The 23423-nt window shown below is 38.6% G+C and overlaps 1 protein-coding gene across 6 annotated transcripts in view; it reads right to left on the bottom strand.

Annotated features, from left to right (window-relative positions):
* The window catches only part of EPRS1 (glutamyl-prolyl-tRNA synthetase 1), a 37524-nt gene extending 14889 nt beyond the window's left edge, over positions 1 to 22635 (bottom strand). For 2 of the 6 annotated variants that reach the window (XM_059468345.1, XM_059468347.1), the window contains exons 1-19: positions 22511 to 22635; positions 20169 to 20253; positions 15651 to 15750; positions 13677 to 13833; positions 12802 to 12941; positions 12058 to 12158; positions 10668 to 10794; positions 10276 to 10468; positions 9726 to 9897; positions 8974 to 9207; positions 7862 to 7946; positions 7467 to 7526; positions 7153 to 7173; positions 4964 to 5074; positions 3338 to 3474; positions 2423 to 2630; positions 1871 to 1983; positions 1130 to 1247; positions 634 to 1008 (exon numbers count right to left, since the gene is read on the bottom strand). In XM_059468345.1, the coding sequence (XP_059324328.1) occupies positions 634 to 1008; positions 1130 to 1247; positions 1871 to 1983; positions 2423 to 2630; positions 3338 to 3474; positions 4964 to 5074; positions 7153 to 7173; positions 7467 to 7526; positions 7862 to 7946; positions 8974 to 9207; positions 9726 to 9897; positions 10276 to 10468; positions 10668 to 10794; positions 12058 to 12158; positions 12802 to 12941; positions 13677 to 13833; positions 15651 to 15750; positions 20169 to 20253; positions 22511 to 22556 (2583 nt within the window). In that variant the 5' untranslated portion in view covers positions 22557 to 22635. The remainder of the gene's footprint in view (positions 1 to 633; positions 1009 to 1129; positions 1248 to 1870; positions 1984 to 2422; positions 2631 to 3337; positions 3475 to 4963; positions 5075 to 7152; positions 7174 to 7466; positions 7527 to 7861; positions 7947 to 8973; positions 9208 to 9725; positions 9898 to 10275; positions 10469 to 10667; positions 10795 to 12057; positions 12159 to 12801; positions 12942 to 13676; positions 13834 to 15650; positions 15751 to 20168; positions 20254 to 22510) is intronic. The other 4 variants (XM_059468346.1, XM_059468348.1, XM_059468349.1 and 1 more) reach the window with 3 other exon arrangements.
* Between the last annotated feature and the right edge of the window lie 788 nt (positions 22636 to 23423).

Below are 23423 nucleotides of genomic sequence, written 5' to 3'. Positions count from 1 at the left end.
TAATTTAGATTTTCTCATTTATTTCAATTTTATAGTGCCATCAAGATACTACTACTATCAACATTATTTAACCACTGGGCAAACTATGTTATTTTCCCTCTCTTCTTGCACTGCATTAAAAAGAAAGAAAATAACACAGCTAATAGTAGCTATGTTTGCTATGTACAGTCACATACAGGAAGATTCTCAAAAACATCTGTGGCATTTGGATCTTTCCTTTCTCATTTTGGAGCTTTGTTTCAAGGTCTAAACAGCAACAATTCAATCCAATTCAAATTATGAGAAGTCACATAATTTGACCATACCAAGTTAAAGAAATGAAGAATTGCCAAGGCATTTAAATCTCAAGGACTTGATTTGGATAGTTAATCAGCTCTTGCTGTTGGGTAAATTTGGTCCATGTTTCAGAGCACCAGCCTAAGAAATACAGGAATTCACCAACACAAACTTGGTCATACAAAACTAACTGAAGAAATGAGTTTTGGAAAACACAAGTCTTGACAGAACAGAGTCCAGTCCAAATGATGACTACTACAAAATCTCTGGATCCATAAGCACCCATTCACCTCCACAGAGAGAGAACAATGGGCTATGCAAACCCAGACAAAACCACAGGATTGTTTTGATCATCACCTTAGACGCTTTTTCAGCTTTCAGTTTTCGGACCACTTCTCCTTGTTCTGCTACTTTATCATACAGGGCTTTACTGTCCAAGGTACCAGAGGTCTCAGGCTTTGATGACTGTGCAGTTCCAGATACTGGAGGATTTCCTGGCTTATACTCCTGGCCTGTCTTCTCCTTGTATTCTGCTTTCAAGGCCAGCAGTTGTTTCACAGCTTTATCAATATCTTCCTTTGCTGCCTTCTTAGCCTTCAACTCACGAACTACATCACCCTGTGCAGCCACCTTGTTGTAGATGATCAAGTGACCTTCAGATGATTCAGCACAGGCTGGAGTAGAGGTATGACCAACAGCTGGAGCAGATTTTCCTTTTACAGCTGAACTAGCCTTAAAAAAAAAAAGAAGCCAAGTATTCAGCATGTAATCTCATACAGAAAGAGATGTATAGTATATACACACACACACACAGACACACATTTTATGGTACTTTCCTAAACCACTAGTTTACCTCTTTCTTTGCAGTTTCAGCTTTGGTCTTCTCTTTTGACCCAGATGTTGGCATCTCTTTAGTGTGTCCATCAGGGATGTAAATCAAAATGCACGGGGCATCTTTACAGCTGTATGGACTGTAAAAAGATTTATAAAAAACACAACAGTAAAGGAAATAAAAAATAAATATCAAACATTTATTGAAATAAATGGGCCACTCTTTCTAAAAGATGCTTTCACACAACTGCAAGTTTATTTCTGATATACAGCTGTAATTATCTACATTTACATAACTGGGGATCTGCAATGATTCCTCTTACATGCACGTTTTTATTTTTTATAATATTTATATGTTTATGTCATAATTGCATGTAGATATTTCAATAGCTTGCTAAGAAAGTGTTACAATTAAGTAGCATGTGCATACCCTAATTGGAAAAATGCCTGTTTTATCCTGTAGCACTGCTACTTAATTTCTGTACTCCAAGTCACAACAAAATCATGACCTCATTACCAAGTCCAGGTTAGCTGGACCTCAAGTACCACACACTTGGCTTAAGACAGTTTGAAGAGGCAGGAATGGAATAAAAAAATAAAAGCCATGCCAGTTCACAGAGATATTCCTCACAAAGATCATGGTAATGAGTAAATATTGGCAGATGACATTACTCTTACCTATGTGTGTGTGTGAAAACACTGAAACACAACAAGCTAAAGCAAATTCTGTGAAGTCTGTTTAGGCCATTCTCAGGTAATTTACCTCACTGGCTCATAGGGCTGATCACAAATATAGAATCCTCTCCTCTGAAGCTGTATGATGTCTCCTTTTTTTAACTCCTTAAGGCATGGATCACCCAGCATCAGTTCTTCTTGCTGTAAGTATTAAAAGAAATCAGTCCACGTCTAACAGAGCAAAGGAACAGCAAGAAATAGAGTGGTAGAAGGATAGTGGTAAAGTGGTGATTTCCTCCTTTTCAAAGAGTCAAAATGTTACTTAATTCCAGTAACAGCAGAACAAATACTAGCAAGAAGATGCCACATCATAAGAATGTATCAAGACAAAAACTCAAACTATTGGTTTCAGATGTGTAAAAGCCTGGTAATAACTGAGAATAAACAGGAGTCATATTTTAATTTTGAAATTATGACAGGTTACATGGAAACACAGAAACTAGATACACCGGCATAATTTATCTGTTTAACAAAAAAACAAATCTATTTTCAAAACCACAACTAGAAACAGTGTATTAAACAAAAGAAAACAAGCAACATGAAGTTTTGTGGAATTAAAGGGGACAAAAATAGAACTCACCTTGCTATTTCGGTTGATATATTGCTTGAAGTCCTCATCTTTACCTAGAACTGGCTTAGTGATCAGATGTTCATAATTAACACAGACAGTTGGGATGAGGGGTGCACGTGGAGTTTCTGCCAACCAAGTGATCTTAGTAGTTTTTTTGAAGTCCTTATTATCTAAGTTCAACTTGGCATTGATAGACACAATTTTTCCACTTGAATTTCTACAGGAAAAAAGAAATTATAATGGTATAGCCTAAATGATCAGTTCTGATTCAATACTGCAAAAACAAGTGTTCAGAGTTAATTTTGAAGAGTGAATCATAGAAAATGAAAGAGTGCATTCACTGCCATTTAAGTTTTCCATTAATTTTGTTGTTTTAAATATCAATATAGAGTAAAAAGCACAGGGAGAAAAATCTTTGCATATTTATGTTCTCTATCAGAGCTCACTCCATTCTGGCATGGTCTCAACACAACCACTTCAAAAATACCATGATGACATTAAATAGTCCCCTTCCCCACCTCAACAGCTGTGCACCTAAAACTGTGACAGGTTTAGTTTCTCAGTATGCAAAAGCAGTATTTGTTATGGGGTGAAAGTTGTTAACATTCCAGGTGTTTTTTTTCTGTCTGAAAGCGCTGTTTTACCGTGGCAATAGTGCCACAGAATCATGGAGAGCACTGGATGAGAGGGACATGCAGTATCAGGACTGACTAATGATTTCCAACCTGAATCTACAGCAATATACACTCTATGCTAACATGCAGTTTCATGGCATATTTCAAAGTAGATTTATAGACATAGACTCATAGAATGGACATATATTGCCAACCATTAATTCTTTACTGTTACAAGCTTCCTGTTAAAATAAAAGACAACAAAAAGCTGAAAAGCAAAACTAATTTCATCTGCCACTGTACAGGTTACCTGTTTAATTTGGTGATGATGATATTGCCCCAATTTATGAACGTAACCACCTCTCCCTCTGCCAGGGTCTCCGCATCTGCGCCCTCAATGAGGACTCTGGAGCTGTACCACACAGGCTTCAACCCAACATCAGCATTCTGTGAATAATGGTTTACATTTAAAAGACAACAGATGAAGACAGAAGATGGACTACAACAGTAATGCAAAGCTGCAATGTTTTTCCACAGCTCTCTCCAGTTTCTTCTTTACAGGCATTGTCCACATTCCCCTGATAATTCACCCAAAAAATCCGCTGACAGCATATTCCATTTCCATTGCAAGGTCCATGAATCTTTAGGATCTCAGAGGTAAACCCAAATTTTTTCTCAAGTTCCCATTTTGCTAGGCAAATTCCCTTCAAAACTAATTTCAGAACTCTAATTTCTGCTTTTTTATAAGGTTATATATGGACCTTCTTTTAGCTGCATAGATTTGTAAAGACAGAAACTAGAACTGCATCACTTATAAAATATTCAGCTTTAAAGTATCTCAACAATTGAGATAAACTTCTATTTTCTAAAAAGGCCAACAGCTGTGAGTTTAGACTTTCTCAGCTGGTCAGGAGTTTTCTATTTGTTTATTTAAGTCAGTATTTATTTCATTACATACTGGAGGAAGCATTTACTGGTACTATCAACGTTTTAATATGCTGGCTTGTATCTGACCAAACTTCAATGTCTTTGAGCCTTGAAGAGTCACAGCTCTCACATTTGCTCAAAACCTGTTTCCCAGTTATCAGCCACAGGCAAGAGGGGAAACCCAATGTCCAAGTCAAATGGCTACAGGAGCACTCAGAGCAACAAAATCAAAACAAAGAAATGAAGCAAAGCCTCAGCAATATTCACTCATTTCTCCGTGTAAGTGTATGTAAGTTAAGGGATGCTTTCAGTGACATTTCAGCACAATTGACTCAAAGGAAAGTATCTTTGTTACTTGTAGCACCAAGAAAGAGTTGTATCAGTAACACACTTCCCTATTGAGGGATATTACTCTGTTTACTGGATACTAAAAGTATCAAATCAGCAAGTTCTTTAGCTTTTGATAAGAACTATTTGCTATACAAATTTAAAAGTCATATTAAAAATCTAGAGATTGACAGAATCAACAAGTTAATATGTTACCTCTCCACATAAAACCTGATTTTATAAACCACTTAAAAAACACCTCACTGTTAATGGATAAAGAGTGCTTACTGTATTATACAGTAAACAGAGCTTGAATAAAATTTAATATTTAACCTCGTGAAAGTTAGCATCAAACAATAGGAAAACCAGCTTCAGTAGCATTCCAGACTTGTAATGACTCACTCTTCTGAAAACTCCCAGAGAGACCTTTTAGAGCACCTTTTATATGCACTCTATATATTTACAAAAAGAGTTCCCTCTTAAAAGAGCAAACATGTTTAGCAGTTGCACAGTTTTTGAAAATTTTGAGGCAAAACAAAAGTACCCCTTGGATAGATCTCTATCAGATTAGCTATCTGAGCAAGCTAAATGCAGGACTCCCCTTCCTGACTGTCTCATGCTAAGGTACTTCCCAACCTTACTGAGCTGCAGTACAAGAATATTAAGAGAGTAAAGCAAGAACCTTTGGGTGTTTAGCCACTTCTTTCATCTCCTCTTGAGCTTCAGGAATATTTACTGGGACCACTGCATCTTTCAGTAAAGCAGTATACCGAGGTGATACTGGGTCTATAACCTACAGAAAACAAATGAGGTGGATCATGAATATATGCCACTGACAAAAAAATGAGATGCTTTACAAAACAATCACCACAAAAAAAAATAAAAATTAACTGGTATTCTTTATGTTACTGCATTTTTTCAAAGTTTGCTTTAATGTCACTTTCATCCAAAGCTACAGAATAGTGAGAAAGTCGTGATAATACTTTACAATTTCCAATCTTTACAAAAATACTCTGAGTAAAAACTGGATTGGGTACTACTGACAGCAGAAGTAACCAAAATTATGCCCCAATGCCTTATGGTGAAGACACAAAAAATGTACTCTGATACAGTTTTACTGTGCACATAGGCTATTACATCTGAATTGCTTTTTCTCTAGTTAACTAAATTTAAAGCAGTAATTTTTAAGTGGAGTTTGTTCTTTTTCCAGCAGCACAAGACCTGATCTCATACTCATTTTCCAGGCCAGTACTCCAGCAGAATCAGTGACAGAACTGGCCGCAGAGGAGGCACCAATCAAGTCTGCAATTTTATTACAGACACATCAGATACTATAATAAGGCAATACCATAAAATTTACTTCATTTTGATTTCTACAACATGAGTTTGGCAAGAAAAAGGTACCACTAGGATGTTTTCCTGTATTTTATTGCCCATTATCAAACATAGCAGCTGTAGTTTCTCACAGCATTTTTTATACCTGAAATACTGGTTTGTCAAACTGTTCAGAAGAAGCACTTAAATACCTAATTCAAGTAAAGCAGTCATCTAAGGCCAAAAGGAATATCCAGGATCTACCTGGGTAACTGGAAACTGACACAAAGGAAGCGGCTGCTTTTATTAATATGAAGTAATTTTTGCTCTCCTTGGTTTGTTCCTGCTCAAATGAAAAGCTACACAGCTATATATTTTTCTATATTTTTGAGAAAATTATTTAGTTTCTAATTACTTGACATTAGATAATAAAGTGATATGATGATATACTTTTAAGAAGACAGACTTTATTAGTTAGTAGTACCTGAAGTCAGGCACCTAAATGTTAGACATACACTTTGAAAAAAGATTGTGTATGTATCTCAAAATGCAGGGGTATTATATGATTTAATATCATAATTTTGATAGTTAAATGACCAGATTTTATAGTGTTATAACCAGGCTCTTTATTTTATTCATTAAAATTCGCAATCCCTCGTCAGGTGCTAAAAATTACAGGATCACGCATAAAATATGAGTTGTCACACTGATAAAGTCTTTGAGCTCAGAATTACCTGTAAGCAGCCAACTGGTTTTTCTCATACTGCAGATAGCTTTCAATCTGCACAGCCACATGTAAATAAAATTGGCTAATAAATATGGTGCTGTACCAGGAGCTGAGTCAGAGGTCTAAGAAACTCACTTTAAAAGTCAATTTAAAAAAAATGAGCCTTGACAGTCCATTGTGGATTCTTCCCCTCAAATCAGTTGTTAGTCATAAATATATTTATGCAGCAACAGAAAGAACCAATTCATAAACCTATGTGTATGTAGCAAATCAAATGCAAAATACATGAAGAATTAAAAGACACATGCCAGACAACCAAAAACTATTTAAATGAACAGATCTGGGTACTATCTAAGCAAAACCAAGCAGGAATACCAATGCAAAATAACAGGTGTTTCCACAATCACACAAAATATGCAATCCTCATGAAAACAAATCGCCTTATTATAGTGTCCAAGCATCTGCTGCCAAAAAGCAACTCATCATGTTAAGATGCAATATTCCTGATTTGCCATTCAGTCAGAAACTCCAGCAGTGCTGGCTTGATCTCCCCAGGCAGAGCACGCAGTGCGTTCGTCCTTTTGCCACAGAAAGGAAACGCGGCCAACGTGAACCAAATCGGGGAAAATTTGTGTTTTTGTTGACAAATCAGCCAAACCAGAGGTGGGCAGCCTTTGAAAACTAGGAATAATGCATTTTCAGTGGGTTTGTAGAGCTCCTGTTATACAAGCAAGTGTGACTGTGCTATGAAGCTGCAAAATGATAGCTTATGCTATGTATGCTTACAGCACTGTAAGCTATATGCTAAGGTAAAAAGCATTAAGTAATACCTTCTTACAGATAGCTCGCAGCTTGAAAGCAGAAAAATGAAATGCAGTTTTCAGATCAGATTTACAGCATTAATACCATTATCCTTTCCCGTACTACTAAGGAAGGCAAGTAAGTACTGGCATAGGAGAATCAATAGGATTAGAGCTTCTTCAGGTTAGAAGGGGGGACATTCCATTTTCCTGACAGTGCGCCAAATGATGCAGCATACTGCAACTGCTACTTGTTGTGATAAGCACTCCAATGAACGCTGGATTCTCTACATATCCTAGAAAGAGGATATCAGGAGTAGCATCAAATCTGAGTAAGAACATACCTTTTTGTTAAAGGACCAGATTTTATCCCACTCCATATTCACAACAGATCGAGAGGAGCCCTGGATAAAAAAAACCCGAATCAAAGCCACATTAATATAAATATTCTAGCTCTTAGACTAATTTAAAACAAAATTCTTTAAACTGAAAACTCTCTATGGTTTGTTTTCATTAAAAAGTTTCTGAGCTTGCAAAATAAACCTTCTCCAAGTAAGAAAACTGCAAGTCCGTTTTGCCAACACCTACTCACAGGTGCTACCATTGTTGAAGCAATAGATGTCAAAGTAGCAAAGCTTCAAAAGCAGAAATCTCCCAGTGACAAGTACATTAAGTGAAGCTTCACAAAATTTGTGAAACTTATTGAGTGAGATTCAAAGAATCAGAAGAAAACACCCACCTGAGCAGCAATAAACTGTTTTAGCCCTTCAACTGTCATGCCTCTTCTCAGGACACCACGGACAGTGGGAAATCTTGGGTCATCCCTAGTGGAAAAAGGTATTCCATTAGGGCCATACGCTGAATTCTGTAATTCTGCACTTATCAAGAACTTTACTAATACTGCCACACACAAAAGGCACAGTCTCCGTGTATTTTACTCACTAAGCTCCCAGCTAGGTGAAAGCACCTAACTGAGAAGACTGAGCTCTTATCCATACAAAAAGTATGGTGAAGGTTAGGTCTCTCAAAAACTAGCAAGGCAAAAGTTACGTCCCTATCCATTATGTCCCCTCCAAGGGCACCCAGAAAATGTTGCTGGAAAGAAGTGACAATGCTACCTCTTTATATAAGTGATAAAATTCTATTTTTTTCCCTTATGTAAGAAATAAAAAGGCCTGATCTGCAATGTAACATTTGAATTTGGTGGGAACATGAATCAAACCTTGCTGAGGACCTAACAGGGAGGCTCAGGGAAGGAAAGGTAAACACCATCATAAGATCAGCTACACCTCTAGGGAAAAAAAACAGGCAGGGACAAAAAAGGATAAATTTGGCTCTAGCCAAGTGGCTCCATGCATAAACTAGGAATCTTCCAACTCAACTGACAACTAGACAGCTAGTCCACCAAACACTGTCTGCAGAAATCAAATCAATCTGAAAAAATTACCAGAAAGAAGGAGGGTGAGGGCAGGTTGGAGAGAAGTGGGATGGATTTGACTAGATGAACAGGACCAGAAACAATTCAATCCAGCCCCTCTTCTGGCATTGTTTAGGAATGACTCCAATGACAACAACCAATGACTCAAGAGTGGAAAACATGTAAATACCACCCACAGCAAGAGCCAGAGTCCAAAAATAAGCTGCCTCATGTTTATTACAAACCATGAATATGTATGTACACAGCTACTGCAGAGTAGGAAACAGACACATTGTATATATATAAGCCAGTTTAATTAATCTATATTCTTTAATATTGTTTAAATATTCATTCAAACTATCCCAAAGCAAAAATAAATGTGCCAGTCACAAGAATCTTAGGGAACAGTGCTGACCTACAGCCATGGAACATACCATCCATCCACAAGGCCTTCGTTGACAAACCACGTGAGCTTCCTCTTGGAGAGCACAGTGTTGTTGAGGTTTAGCCTGCTATACTCCCATATATATGGTTTCCTTATACCCAGAGCCTCAATAATCCAGTAGAATTGTTCATCTCTGTCATGGTATTCAGTTGTTCTCAGTGCATGTGTGACACCTTCAATACTATCAACAATGGGGCAGGCAAAGTCGTATGTGGGATAAACACTGACAAAAAAGATCTTTAATTAGCAGGGTAGAACAAAACACTTTCCTCCCACTGAAACATTTAAACTCAGTGCAGTTTATATTCAAGTATTATAAGTATTTCTAACCTATGATCCTGAAAACTTTCAAATCAAGACTAAAATAACACATATACAACTAATAGTCCACAGAAAAATCCAGAGGGCAATATAATTTTAAGATGAAGAAAGCCTTCAAGAAATGAACTGATAACAGCCTTAATATTCAAGCCTAAAAAAATAACCCTACACTACTAACGTTTTTTCCAAACATATATAAGGACTAAAACTGAAATAATATTCACTGTTGACCATAATGGCCATCTCACAGGTTTTAAAAGTAATTTGTGCAAGTTTCAGAAAGTCAAGAGACTCATCACATATTCTAGTTGAAAAATGCCAGCAAGTTCCAAGCATTAAAAGAAATTTACTAAGGAATTGTAAATGCAATTCCTGGAAAGAGCAAAAGCTACAGGCCACACAAGGAGAAAGTGGACATACTTGTAGGTACTTCCTGTGCGAGGGTGAGGCTGGTTTTTACAACGATAAAGAGTTGGATCCCTCATACATCCATTATTACTACTCATATCTATTTTTGCTCGTAGACAACAAGTTTGTCCATATTCTGTTCCCTTTTTCATTTCTTCCCACATTTGTAGATTCTTATTAACACCTAAGAACAACAAAAATACACCATTTTCTAAGGTATTATGAAGCTGATAAAGAATCAAGTCTTATTACTGCAGTAAGAAAAATCAGTGTCATCCCCTCTTTAGACACTGGAATTCATTTTCACACATTTTACATTGTGAATTTTTTAAGTGATAATGAATGGTGATGAATTCATACATACACAAGCTTACTGCCCTGGTCTAAATGTGTACTTAATCCATCCAGCCTTGTAGAGCAAAGCACTAAACACTTTCAAGTCCCTATAAGGACTTTGAAGATATGCAATTTAGTAATCTCACACATATTTGTTAATAAAAATCAAGCTTTGATACCAAATCAAAAAGATAAGACAGCAAGACCAAAGCTTAAAATATCTTACAGTTATTTCTGTGTTTAGATTCCACTCTTTGCTCACGCTCTGCTTTCATTTGTTCTGCAGGAGTATCATCCACATACGCCTTCCCTTCCAGAATAAGCTTCTCAGCATATTTCATTATTGTTTCAAAGTGATCCGAGGTATATGTAAATTGATCTGGCTTGATGTGCAGCATGGCAACATCTTCGAGAATAACCTGCCAAGTGTGAAAAGGTACACTGTAACATTCAGGAAAGGTAGTTTTCTTACATCTTTATCCTCTTCATATAAGATGTGGTGTTTTTAATGGTCCATTGTCCAGGAAGGATAAGCCATAAGAATAAGCATGAAAGAAAAGAGAGGCATGCACTTATCATTCTTTCACAGCCTATAATCACTCTGCTATCTTATCATACCTTTTCAAAGTCTTCTTTCTCTTTTTCTGGATTTGTGTCATCAAATCTCATAATAAGTTTTCCTTTGAAGTTAACTTGGTAGTGCTGATTTAGCAAGGCAGCTTTGGCATGACCAATATGCAGATATCTAAAAAGGAAATCAAAAAATATATATATATACACTAGAACTACTTCAGCTAGACTCTTTATTTGTGAGGGAAGGAGAAAGAATGGAAAGCAATACCTAAGTGTAACAAACAGCAAACCTAGGATATTTACTGAAATACTACACGTTTATGAAAACAGATTATGTTTCTTCTACCACAAATTTAGTAGTTGACTGTTAAAAATAACTAAAACTGTAAATTAGAGTGTTGCTATGGATATAAAGATTGGACTGCAATTATCTCCATTTTTACACACTAACTTAAACCAACTGCTGATGATACCCAGGAGCAGCGACCAGATAATCTGAACCTACCACATTCTCAAGAGTGGAATTTTCCAATTGCTGCATATTTTTTAATATAAGCTATAAAGCTACTGACTAATTTAAACTAAATATAAATCCCCAAATCCACAAAATTAAAATCTCTTACAAAATAGAGTAACATCAGGATTAAGACACTAAAAACTACTAAATAAGCTGAGAACAATATGTTATAGACATACATGTACATAATACATAATTCACAATATTTGAGTAAAGTTTATATTGGACTAATAGAGTAAGAAACTCAACCACAGAAGTCACATGATGCTGAACAGCCAGTTTAATGAACAAATGCAATAGTGGAAATTTTATAGACCATCAGGCAACTCCAAAAAGAAACAGAAAATGAAAAGCTGGCTGAAAATTGAGTTTATTATACTGGCTCATCACATCTTCTCTGTGTGGTCTTTAAGGAGTTTGTGCTTTGGTATTCCACACAATCTGGTCCCCTGGCCCTCCATTATACATCTGGTGTCAAGCTTCCCCAAGGAAGGCTATCCCATACATCTTTCCTTTCTCAAATCTAAGCTGCCTTGGGAAGCACTGAGTCCCTTGACCCAATTCATAAGGACTGCATGTCCACATCATAGCTCCTGGCAGGGCACACACATCCACTCTCCATACAAATGCCATCCTCCTGTTTCTCCTCATCCCACTGCTGAGCTGCACAACACCATCTCACAACTAAACTCCCTATTCCAAGTCCAGACAACAGCGCAATGAAGCACCGAGGAGAAGTGAACAAACAGCTCTAGTGGAGACAAAGCTTTAAACACTCATTTGGTTTAACAGCCTTGTCTGATAAGCTGATTACCATCCCCACAAAAAAAAAAAAAAAAAAAACCTAAAAAAACACCAAAAAAAACCACCAAAAAGCCCAACAAAATAGATCCTTGGCAAAGTATTCATGTTTCTTACCCACTTGCTTCAGGAGGAAATCTCACAATGACCTTTCCCATCTCTGCGCCAGGAAGTTCAACAAACTTCCCAACATCTGCTTTCTTTTCTTTTTCTGTTGCCTTGAAAACAGACATAATTACAGATTGTATTAGCTGTAAAATTTGATATAAAACTCTAGATAACAACTGCTGTATCAAATTCTCCTTTCAAACCTACAAGCTGCCATATTGGACTCCAAATTCATCTCTTCACAACTTTCACATTACTCAGGACTCCAAATAAAGATTAATTCTAGAGTTTTAAGTTATTTTGTCTACAAATCTGGTCCAGACTGAAAAGTCCCACTAAGTTGTCTAATTTATTCCATAGAAGAAAACAATTTCTAGTTAAGGTTTTGTATCTTAGTGTTCTTAACCTGAACATGATTAACAAATTCAGTCAACTTTCAGTCAAGAACAATCTTTGCAGGTCCATCAGGATCTCAAACTGTCTTTAGAAAAAGCAAACAATACAGCTAAAGAGCAGTGCTCATTAAAAGAAGAGGGGCCATACTTCCACAATTCCACCTACACGCTGGACTAGACAACTCATGGCTTTTTAAATTTGAAAGCAACAGCCTTAGCTGTAAATAAGAGTTTACAAAAGTTTAGTTCACTGTACGACTGCTTACTTTCAGTATTCTCTAACTTAAAAAGAAAAAATTCTTGCAGTGTATTCACAGAAATAAAGCTACTCTCTCCAGAAGACCTGAGTAAACCTTACCATTTTAACCTTTGGTGTGCCAGCAGCCCACTTGGCTCCTACAGACTGGAAAGCACGTTGTACCTCAAGGAAGCTGTACCACCGCTTTGCATGCACAGGAGCTTTGTTCTGTTCTAACTGCTCTTGCCACGTACCATTATCTGTTAGAAAACAAAGAAGTTTTCAAACTATTAAACTATAAAAATAAAATTATTTTTATCAACAGCAGCTTTTCAGATTGCTCTTAAGAGCAGCAACACTGAAAAAACACCAAAAGCTGCTAGCTTTTAATCCTAATTATTCCCTTTTACTTTCAAGTGGAATTGATACTGAAGTGATACTGAATGGTAGATTGTCACTTATCACCTTTAGATATAGAGCTAAGAGAAAATAAAAACCAAATCCATGAAAACAGATCATCAAAGCTTCTTTGACTTCTAAAGAGTATTTTGCAAAGTAACATCTGCCTCTTTTAATAATTCAAAGTAAACACTGAAGAAATTTCCTCTGCTAAGATAATGTCACAGAAAGGTCAATGCATGTAATTTTATGTTGCACATTTTCATATTGAGGCAACAGGTAATAAAAGATGTTCTTGCAATTATTAGCACAAAAGATATTAGAAAAAGTTCCACCTAGGGATTATAGCTCATAAATTTCCAAATGTAGCAACAATTTAAAAAAATAAAATCTAGGATTTCCTAAGCTACACTATTGCCATCACTAGGGATGCACAGGTCACAGCAGTGTGCATGACAGTAGACAGTCTTCATAGAGCTAGAAGTCACTACTAGCTTCCACAAAAAAAAGAAAAATTGGGGATTCCTGTTGTATATTGATTGAGTATCAAAATATTGATATTGCAAGCCAGTGAAACAGAGAATATAAACCAATACCTTTTAGTACAGCCCAGACACACAAATCTGCAAGACTCAGAGAGTTTCCCACCAAGTAGGTCCGTAGAGACAGACAGTGGTTGAGTTCTTGGATGGCTGAAGGGAACTGGCTGGCAGTGGATAACTTTGTAGCACTGAACTCCAGCCAGTGGTCAATCTTGTTTGAAGGGACAAAAGACAGTTAAAGTTACTAATGGAATGAGACTTAAGCTCATTAAATAACTGAATAATACACAATTGATCTAACAGCTGAACAGAAGATATTAACAGGAACATTAGAATTAAATATATCAGATCATAACATATGTTGAAGGAATATTTAAAATAAATTATACTGAAAAATTCACCAAGAACAATAGTAAACAATAAAATTTAATTTCTTCCTTCAGCATGAATCCAAATTGCTGAAAACATCAACTTCACTGAAGTTATTTCCATTGGTAAAATAATAAGCAGTTCTCAGGTACTCCCTTATCACAAGAGTATATAAAAATCATCACTCTCCTTTAGCTATTTACACATCATATTTGTGACCTACTGGTCACCTTCCTGGTGCTGCTGCTGGTTAGTATATAATTTGCTCCTCAGTCCCTATTTTCTCTTCCTCATCTCCTTTTAGATTTGAAGAAATCAAGCCCCTGATCTTCACAAGTCCTACTCCCCACTCCTGCAGAAGTCTTTTCCATCTATCTTTGTACATAAACACAAAAAATATTAAGAATTAGGCTATTTAATAATGTAGCCCTGTATATAAACTGAATCCCTCAGTCCTGCAAGAGACTAAGTGTCTTTTCTCTGGTCCTATTTCATGTGTAACTGCTCTGCAAACTGCAACGGGAATCCTTCCAACGTTCAAGCCAACGTGGCAGGCACAGATGTAATTACAACCTCCACAGAATTCAGTTCAGTCATTTGCAGTTGCATGCCAAAATATGTGCACCACAAACGCAGCTGTCCCTGCACTTCTCCAAGCACAGTATTATTTTGGAAAGAGGCAGAAGTGAAAAGAAGTATTGTACCAGCCCTGAAAGTGTGTTTGCTGAGGTCTGGGCTTAACTTAAAGGATTTGGACAGAAATTTTAAATAGCCACAAGATAACTTACAACTTTTTAATGCCTCACAGGCCAAGTAGTAAGACAACACTTCCCTTGAGACCAGCTATGAGGGCAGAAGAGTGATTGAAGAGTGATTACCACTGGCCTCAAGAAGAAAAGACCTGAATCAAATCCTTCAGTTCCTCCCCAAATTTCAGAGAAGTAAATTTCAATTTGTCTGCTAGTTTCAGTTATCAATTTAAAATTCAGCATATGATTGATTATCCTGAGCTAGACCCAGGAGGAAACCAGGGTCAGAGTTTTGTCTCTCATACACAGTAAAAGCTACTTCAGGGTTTCAATGCCATACAGTGTTCCTCGGTGTTACACTGAAGTGTTACAAGACAGCAACTGATGGCAACAGAGCTGAGGGAAGTGAGGAGGGAAAATCCAAGTTTTACCTTACAACTTGAATTATTTTCTATTAGCAAACTGTCTGCTTAGAAGTTGCTGTTGCAGGAGTGGGCAAGGGCAACCCTTCCAAAGCTCAGATTTCTTAGTCTTTATACAGTTTTCTTAGGCTTTATATTTCTTTATATGAAGGAGGAAGCTTACCAAAGCAAACCCCTCAGCATCCCACATAGCTGGAACCTCAGTCTAACAGTAAAATGCAGAACAATAGACACAAGGTCAAAAAAAAACCCCAAATCCCCCCCTGCCCCAAAACTCAGAACAGGCCAAGACAAAAAGGGAAAAGGAAAAAAAAACCTAAGAGACAAGAGAGTGATTCAAGGCCAAGGTGGATGGGGCTTTGAGCAAACTGGTCTAATGGAAAGTATCCCCACCCATGGGAAATAGATGGTCTTTGGGGTTGGAAATAGATGGTCTTTGGGGTCCTTTCCAACCCAAACCATGCTATGATTCTGTGATTCCTTCTCACCTCAGTGTGTTCCAACAGATTTGAGCCATACAACCCAGCAGAGGCAGCAACTCGAGCCAGGTACCGAGCTATTGAATTCACATCAGAAAATGAAACTTGCCTAAAAAAAAGATAGGGGCAAGACAAAGGTAAATTACTACCTCCAGTCAGTTCAACTTTAATTGCATGTACATAGTTGAAACATGTGCAAAGCAAACACAAAATAACTTCCAGGCGAGCCAACAGGTACCAGGTCACCAGAGTAGAAAAACAAAAATAAAATAAACCTAGCACAGGAATAAATAAGTCCTTGCTTTTCTATCACCAGATGGAATAATAACCTTCTAAATGTGCGAGAATTTAGTTTAAGCTGAAAATGTGAAAATAAGACTGATTATTCTTTCAAATACTAAAACTCTCTCCACAGCTAACAGAATTCATAAGTATAACCCAAGCTACAGATTTTCCAGATTATAAGGAGCTAATCAATATCTGTTTTCTTTTCCTAAAAGAAGGATCACTTTGCAGAGGATTCCTAGTAAATTAACAGAATTGAGAGGTCTTCATCATGGTTTTAAGGGCTAGCATCAGGGGAAAAAAAAAATCCCTGTTCATTTGTTACTTACTTTACTCAATTCACACTTCACAGAAACCATCCCCTGGTGAACAAACTTCCCTGCCTGTATCTGTTTTTTTACCCAGTCTTCTCCAGATCACAGACTAATTTGAATTTGTTGCCCCCATTCTGCTTATGAAAGCTCTCAACAGATCTGCAGAAGAAGGGCTCTCCAAAGGGAGTACTCCTTTGTTTTCATGTCCCTTTTCTACATTATATACAGTATAAAAAAAAGCTGTACAGTCAGAAATGTAGCTTCCAGCTCATCTAAGACAAATTAATATTTGCTAAAGAGCTTTGGAAGAAAGATGCATCCAGAAACATCAGTTCTCCAGATAATACTCATCTCTACTCTACAGTCCCACACAGATGCAGATTGCAAAAACAGAGCTCCAGTTGCTTCTAAAACAAGCATTGATATCAACAAAAGGAGTCCCTGCGGTTTTTTTTTTACATTTACCCCATTTAATGGACTGAATGCTATACTCCAACTTGTCCAACCAACGTTCCACTTCTGTTCTGTCATTGTTCTCTATTTCCTTTTTTACCTACTGCATCCTTTATAGAATTAAAAGAATTGTGATAGCCCTCAAGGCTGGCAAAAATCAACAAAAGTTCTGAAAATTATACAGAATGTGCTTGATGTATTAACAATTAGAATGTGTCCCATTTTTAGTACAAATGGACCAGCCAGTCTCATTAGGCTAATTGCAGTACAACCTAAGGAATATAGTTCATTGGGAGGGGTTTTTTGGTTTGCTTGTTTTTAATTCTGCTGGCTTTCCAAGCATCTAGGATCTAGTATATATATATAGAAGATCCATAAAATGTAACTAAAACCCAAAGTCACAGTAGGGTGTTTAAATTATCCCCTACTGTGTAATTAAAAATGTATCCTATTCTAATTTCCACTATCAGATTTTAAGGAAGCTTTTATAAACTGAAAAAAACAAATCATTTCCAATACAGTTTCACTTGAAAAGTCTGTGAAATGCACTTTTATTGTTTTCTCTAATTCATATCAAAACAAATACCCCTTGATTACTCAAGCAAAACTGAATACATGTATGAAAAGGGAAAATGTTACTCTGAGTAAATCTTCTTATGCTTTAAAAGTTGTTATTTTCTTCAGGAAAAACAAAATACTCCCACCCAAACATCACTAATTGACCTCTTTGAAAAAGTTATAAAAATTTTTTTGCAGCCAGTGCTTGCTAACTCCAGGGCTAAGTTAGGAAGAATGAACAGGGAAAATGCAATGTTACAGGCAAAGAGTAGCTATTGAGAGTGACATGAAATGCCACATAGTTAAACATCAGGGCAAATGTTCAAGAAGACAAAATGCAAAAAAAGGGACCAAAAAATAATAGCAAACACATAATACAAAAAATCCAAAAGACAAATTATTTCCAACCATAATAAATCAATGTTGAATTGATTTGCTAAAAGCTTTTGCTTGATCTGCCCAGGAAGAACAACTACTCTGAAATGTGTATGTGCTCAGCACACAAAAGCTGTACTGCAGCTTGTTTTGACAAGACACAGGTACACCAAAACTCTCCATAAAGCCATCAGCACGAAGCAGAGTAGTTTGCTTAGGAGCTATTACTGCAAGAAGTTTTGAAGCTAAGTCTTCAAAAATAACCTTTCAAATAAAATTCATTATCTCAAATGAATGATAAACCTTTTAGGTAGCTGGCTGACAGCTAAGTTTCAGCTAGTTAGCTAAAAATTTTGTCACCAGATTTTAACTGAGCTGCAAAACCAAACATAGAAGAATCATAAATAAAATGTTCTTTCTTGTTCAAGTGAAGTCATTAGAACTAATGGATTCTAAAAAAAAAAAAAAAAAAAAAATCAAAATCTGAAACATCCAAAGTGATTTTCACAACATGCCAAACAAGATGCTTCAGCAGAACTGATGCCATGAAATCCATTTAGCAAAAGCATTAGTTGAGATACGAGTTCAGCTGATGCCTCTCACATTGCAGATATACTTTTAACAGGCTTTAAGGCAGAGAATCAATTTTCAAAATTATTACAACCAAGCAAGGGAAAATTAATGCAATACTGAGGTCTGGAATAACTTCTTGAACATAAGCCAATGCAAGGGAAGAGAGGACACTAACACACAAAATTTCTATCTGATGGGCCTGTGATTCTAGACATTATCTACCCAGGGCCAAAGTGCTGAAAAAGAGTGTTTGCTTTACATTTCTGACAAGTTCCATTACAGCCAAAATGAGTGGTTTTGCAATGCAGTAGGAAGAAGGCATGGCAACACTAAATTATTTAATGAAAGAAATATTATCCTAAAGCAAATTATATATATTAAAAATATTCTGTCACAAGAGCACATATATGTATAAACACATATATATGCATATATTTTTATATATATATATCCATACACTGCCCAAACAGTCAAAGGAAAACAAAATCCAAACCTGACTAAGGCTACTTAAGGGGAAAATTTTCTCCTGCAAGTAAAAAATATTCAATTAACTTTCTGTTATGTAAGCTGTATCCCACATGTGCAAAACACACACTGAAGATTATTAAAGCTGTACCAATTAAATCCCAATATAACCTGTCATATTTCTCTTACTTTTATTCAAAATCACAAATTCAGTGCCATCACCAGGCACAGCAAAAGACAATATGCAATATCAGATTATGCAAGGACCCCTATGTGAGTTCAGGTCTAACATTTTAAACAGAAGCAGTATTTGCAACCAGTAAAACAACCATGACTGAAGGCTGTGAATCTTCCTGTGCTTTGATTTTCTGCAAACATATGTATGTAGTGACAAGTTTATTACCTAAGGTTAGAAGACATGGAAATGCTCAGTTGGTGTTAATTTATGCAGAGCAAGTCAGTAACAGCAATACAAGATGAAACACGTTGCTTCTATAGCCATTCTACAGACAAGCAGGTATTCCAGTCTATAATGCATTGGTGGCTCTAACAGCATCTTCTACTGAATTAGCTCACAAAATGAGAGTTTGCCAGCAAGTCTCTGAACAATAGATTCCACCCAGTCTTCAAAAAACAAAAAATCGGTGTTCAAAAACTACAGTTATAATCTGTAATTCTAAATTCATCATGGTGTTACCATACTTTAGGTTACAAGTGCAATGCTCATATGTACAAATATGCTCCTAACTGCAGATACTAAATGCTAGAGTTTCCACTGATATGTCAGGCAGCAGGATCTCTCCTCTTGATATATATCCACATGTCTTAACTCATATGGAATTGAAGATGACAGTGCAGCTTCCCAAAACCAACAGTGTTAGTCCTGCATTTCTGATAGGCATTTGATCTTACTCAGACTGTAAAAACCATCTTCATGTCCCAAACTTGAAGTTATCCATTCCAATGGCACAGTATTTTTAGGACAGACAGTGAAATACTACAAAAATTTCCAATATTCTTTCTAAAGTGTGCAGATGGATACACTGAATAGCACTACACAGGTAATTAGCACTTTCCTGACATAACATCATGCCTTTGCTTATACACACACATGAGGGAACCTAAAATGATGTCATCTAAACATTCAAATTTCAGTTCCTCACACACGTACAAGCCCAAGGAATCTTATATTATCAAACTTCTCTAATATAAAACAGCCTTGCTGTTGGTAACCCATGGCACCACACAAAGTCCTAAACAGTAAAGTGACCGGTACAGCATAAATATTATACATGGGTGAATAAAAAGTTTTTTCCATAAAGATCTAGTTCAGAATATACTGTAAATGTTTTGCCTGTGCTAGAGACATCAGTAATGCAGTGATTAATAAAACTGTGGTGTTTTTCTTTTCCTTCTACCTCAAAAGGTTACTGTCAATGCTACAACCATGTGATTTTTAAAACTGCTGACCCAAAGGTAGAAGGAGAGATGCAAAGTCACTTACTCAGACACAGAGAGGATGGTTTCTTTGCCTTCTTGCACTGAAATTTCAACATCATTCTTCACATGCTCCACCGTCAGCAGAGCTCCTTGAAAATACAAGAGAAAAGGATACTGAACTTCCTTCCAGGAGAGATACATTTCATAGTTACAACCAACCACTTACATCTCCTATCCACTAGGACCAGGTGACTGAAGAGACTCCTTCAAGTGAGAATGCCCAGGGAAACAAAAAAAAAAAAAACCAATGTTCAGTCTCATATGCAAGAGGCTTCTTCTTGGCAATCCTTACAGCTCAAATTGATAATGTCCAGCACACAGTGATCTGCAGTGAGCTCAGCAAGGGTCAGCGGCGATACATTTTTGCTTCCTAAGAGTATGGTAAAAATTAGTCCTGTCCCCCAGTATGTGAGGAGAATGTAATCAAAAAGCCCTTAATTATTGAACAATATTACTAATGTAATCCATTCCAGCCCTAACACATGCATCAAAGGAGATCAATTACTGAACATACCAGCACTTTCATATATACCAGATCAAGGATGAGACTATTTTTAACCTGATTTAAAGTTTATGAAAAGATTAGCCATTCAAAACCAAGAAACTTTATCCATGTAAAAGCACAGGAAGCTTACACAGGTTTTCAAAGTAGTTCACCAGTGACAGTAAAAACTGGTCTGCAAAAAGAAAATAATTACTGAAGTTTTTAGGCTACACCATTGACTGGAAGACAGCTCTGTCCACATTCCAAGAGGCTTGATGCAAACCTGCTCTGATCTCGAGGCTCCACAGCACGACACAGCAGCTCAAACAAAGCACCAAGCTCACTTGGCTGCGTTTCTGCACTGGCTCTGCTCCAGGCTCATCTGCTGAGCACAGGCAGAGGAGCTTGTGTTCTCTAACTTTGCTCAGGCACGTACAAAGGCAGCAAGCTTTTGCACAGGAAAAACAGGAACTGTACTCTAGGTCTGGAAAGCCACCTAACCTGTAAAGTCTCCACAGCATGCTGTGCACTTTACCTTCCCCTGAACAATGCTCCAGCTACCAAGGCAGACGATACTAGAAGCTATAAATACACTGGCCTAAATACAAACCACTGGAGCTAGGAATTCCCTAGCTCTCACCTCTGCTCAGCTAAAAACCCTTCTTGTGGCATTAAGAGTAAGTCAAGGTTCTTCTTCTCATTCCTCAGCTATCCATCTGTGAAATTCAGGGTGACATCCCTTATGCAATACGTTAGTAAGACACGTAAGTATTTTAATAACATGCATGGAAATGCTTTGAAAATAACAAGTATTACGTGCACCAAGCTATGTAATTAATACTGATGACATTAAAAACTACTACATTTTTCTTGCACGGCAGACACAATGAAGAGTATGAATAGGGATGAGCGTGCTTGTCTCCTTGATATAAATGTTTCATCTGCAATATGTAACATTTCTGACACAATCATGCAATCTCCTGAAATTAACCTCCAGTGCCACACACCAGCTGTCAAACAAAATAAGTATCCAAAGCCCCTAAACCTGATGTTAATCATAATTCATATTGCATCATTTTCTTTTTTGGCAAATCAGTATAAACAAGTCTTAGGAGAAATGTTATTTAAAACATACATGCTTTTATACCTTGAATCAGTAATCATGCAAGTTGTATTCAACTCTGAAATCCATTTGGGAGTAACAGCAAGAAAAATAAATCAATAAACTACGATGAAGAATAGGAAGAAAATTTATTTTGAACAGCTACAATGAAATAGAGAAATTTTATGGAACACATACAAAAGATCGTTTCCAGATGGGTGGAAGTGCAATGAAGGAGGTTCTCACATTTTTAAAGGCAAAATAACCTCGAAGGGCAGGGAGCATCTGAGAACTTTCAGCCAGTTCCCCAGAGGGGAATTTTACCGGCGGATTAGAACTGAAAATGAAAATAGCAAGGCAGCGGCAGAGCTCACGAGCAGCGATGTGAACGAGGGCTGCACTGAACGCTCAGCCTCAACGTGCCAAGTCACCCGAGGCTGCACCCGTGCCGGAGTTCCGCAGCCAGAGCCGTGCCCAGCGCCGGCCGCTCCGCCACGGCCCGAGCAGCTGTCCAGAGGGACCCGCGGCGGGCTCACGGCCCCGGGGAAGGGCGGCAGCGATGGGACGGACGGGGGGAATGGGAAGGACGGGCACGGGCCCCGGTGCCGCCTCGCCCGGCCCCGCACGCGGGCACGGCCGGCGCCGCATGATGCAACACGGGCAGGAGGGAGCCAGGGAGGCGGGGAGGGGACAGAGCCCCGCCGGACCCCCGGCAGAGCGGGATCGGGGCGGCGCGGGGCGAGGCCCGACCCGCACTTACCGAGAGGGGGACTGCCCGCGTCCACGGTGAGGCTCAGCGCCGCCATTCCCGCCGCCAGCGCCGGAACCGAGGGAGGCGGCGGGGCGGGGCGCGCAGCGCTGCCAACTCGGCAGGGGCCGGCGCGGCCAGGGCGGCCCGGCAGGACCCGCCCCGGGGCGGGGGAAGCGCTCGTCACTTCCGCGGGAGAAGCCGTAGGGGCGGCGGGGCGGGAGGTGAGGGTGTCCGGCGCGTCCCTTCGCTGTCGCGGCCCAGAGCCCGCCCGGAGGAGGGGGCGAGGCCCGAGCCGGAGCCGGCCGGAGGTGACGAGGGGGCGCACGAGGCCCTCCCGGCCGCGCCGGTGGAGCCCTGGGGAGCCGGCCGGGATGAAGGATGGGTGCTGGGTGAGGGCTGCCCTGCCCCTCAGCAAACCAGATGCCGCTGCTTCCCTTCTCACGGCTTCTCCGGCTGAGCCTTCCCCAGGGCTTTGCGGGCGCTGCCTGCCAAAGCCCTTAGCTGGATGTGTGGCTCGCAGACGTGGAGATGCCTCCAGCCCCTTTTCTATGTGTGATGATCCAAACACATCGAGCAGCGCAGCACATACCAACGCGTTTGAGTGCGGTGGTTTCACTCCTCTGGTTTTGTAGGATGTCACTTGTTAAACTTGTGACAAACATGCGAATTTTGCAGCGGGTCAGATGAGTCCTAGAACACCCCGAGTGGGAAGGGACCCACAAGGATCATTGAGTTCAACTCCTGGCCCTGCACAACGTGGTCCAAACGCTTTTGAACTCTGGCAGGCTTGGCACTGTGACCACTTCACTGGAGAGCCTGTCCCAGTGCCCAGCCACCTTCTGGAGCCTTGGAATGAATTACAAAATGCTGTGTCACCGAGTTTTTACAAGAGACTGGCTCAAATTCACTTTGTTGCAAGGAC

This window comes from Ammospiza nelsoni, chromosome 3 (genome assembly GCF_027579445.1).
Source record: "Ammospiza nelsoni isolate bAmmNel1 chromosome 3, bAmmNel1.pri, whole genome shotgun sequence".
Classification (NCBI taxonomy): domain Eukaryota; kingdom Metazoa; phylum Chordata; class Aves; order Passeriformes; family Passerellidae; genus Ammospiza; species Ammospiza nelsoni.
Note: the sequence above shows the minus strand (reverse complement) of the source record. Positions and strands in the feature narration are given on the sequence as shown.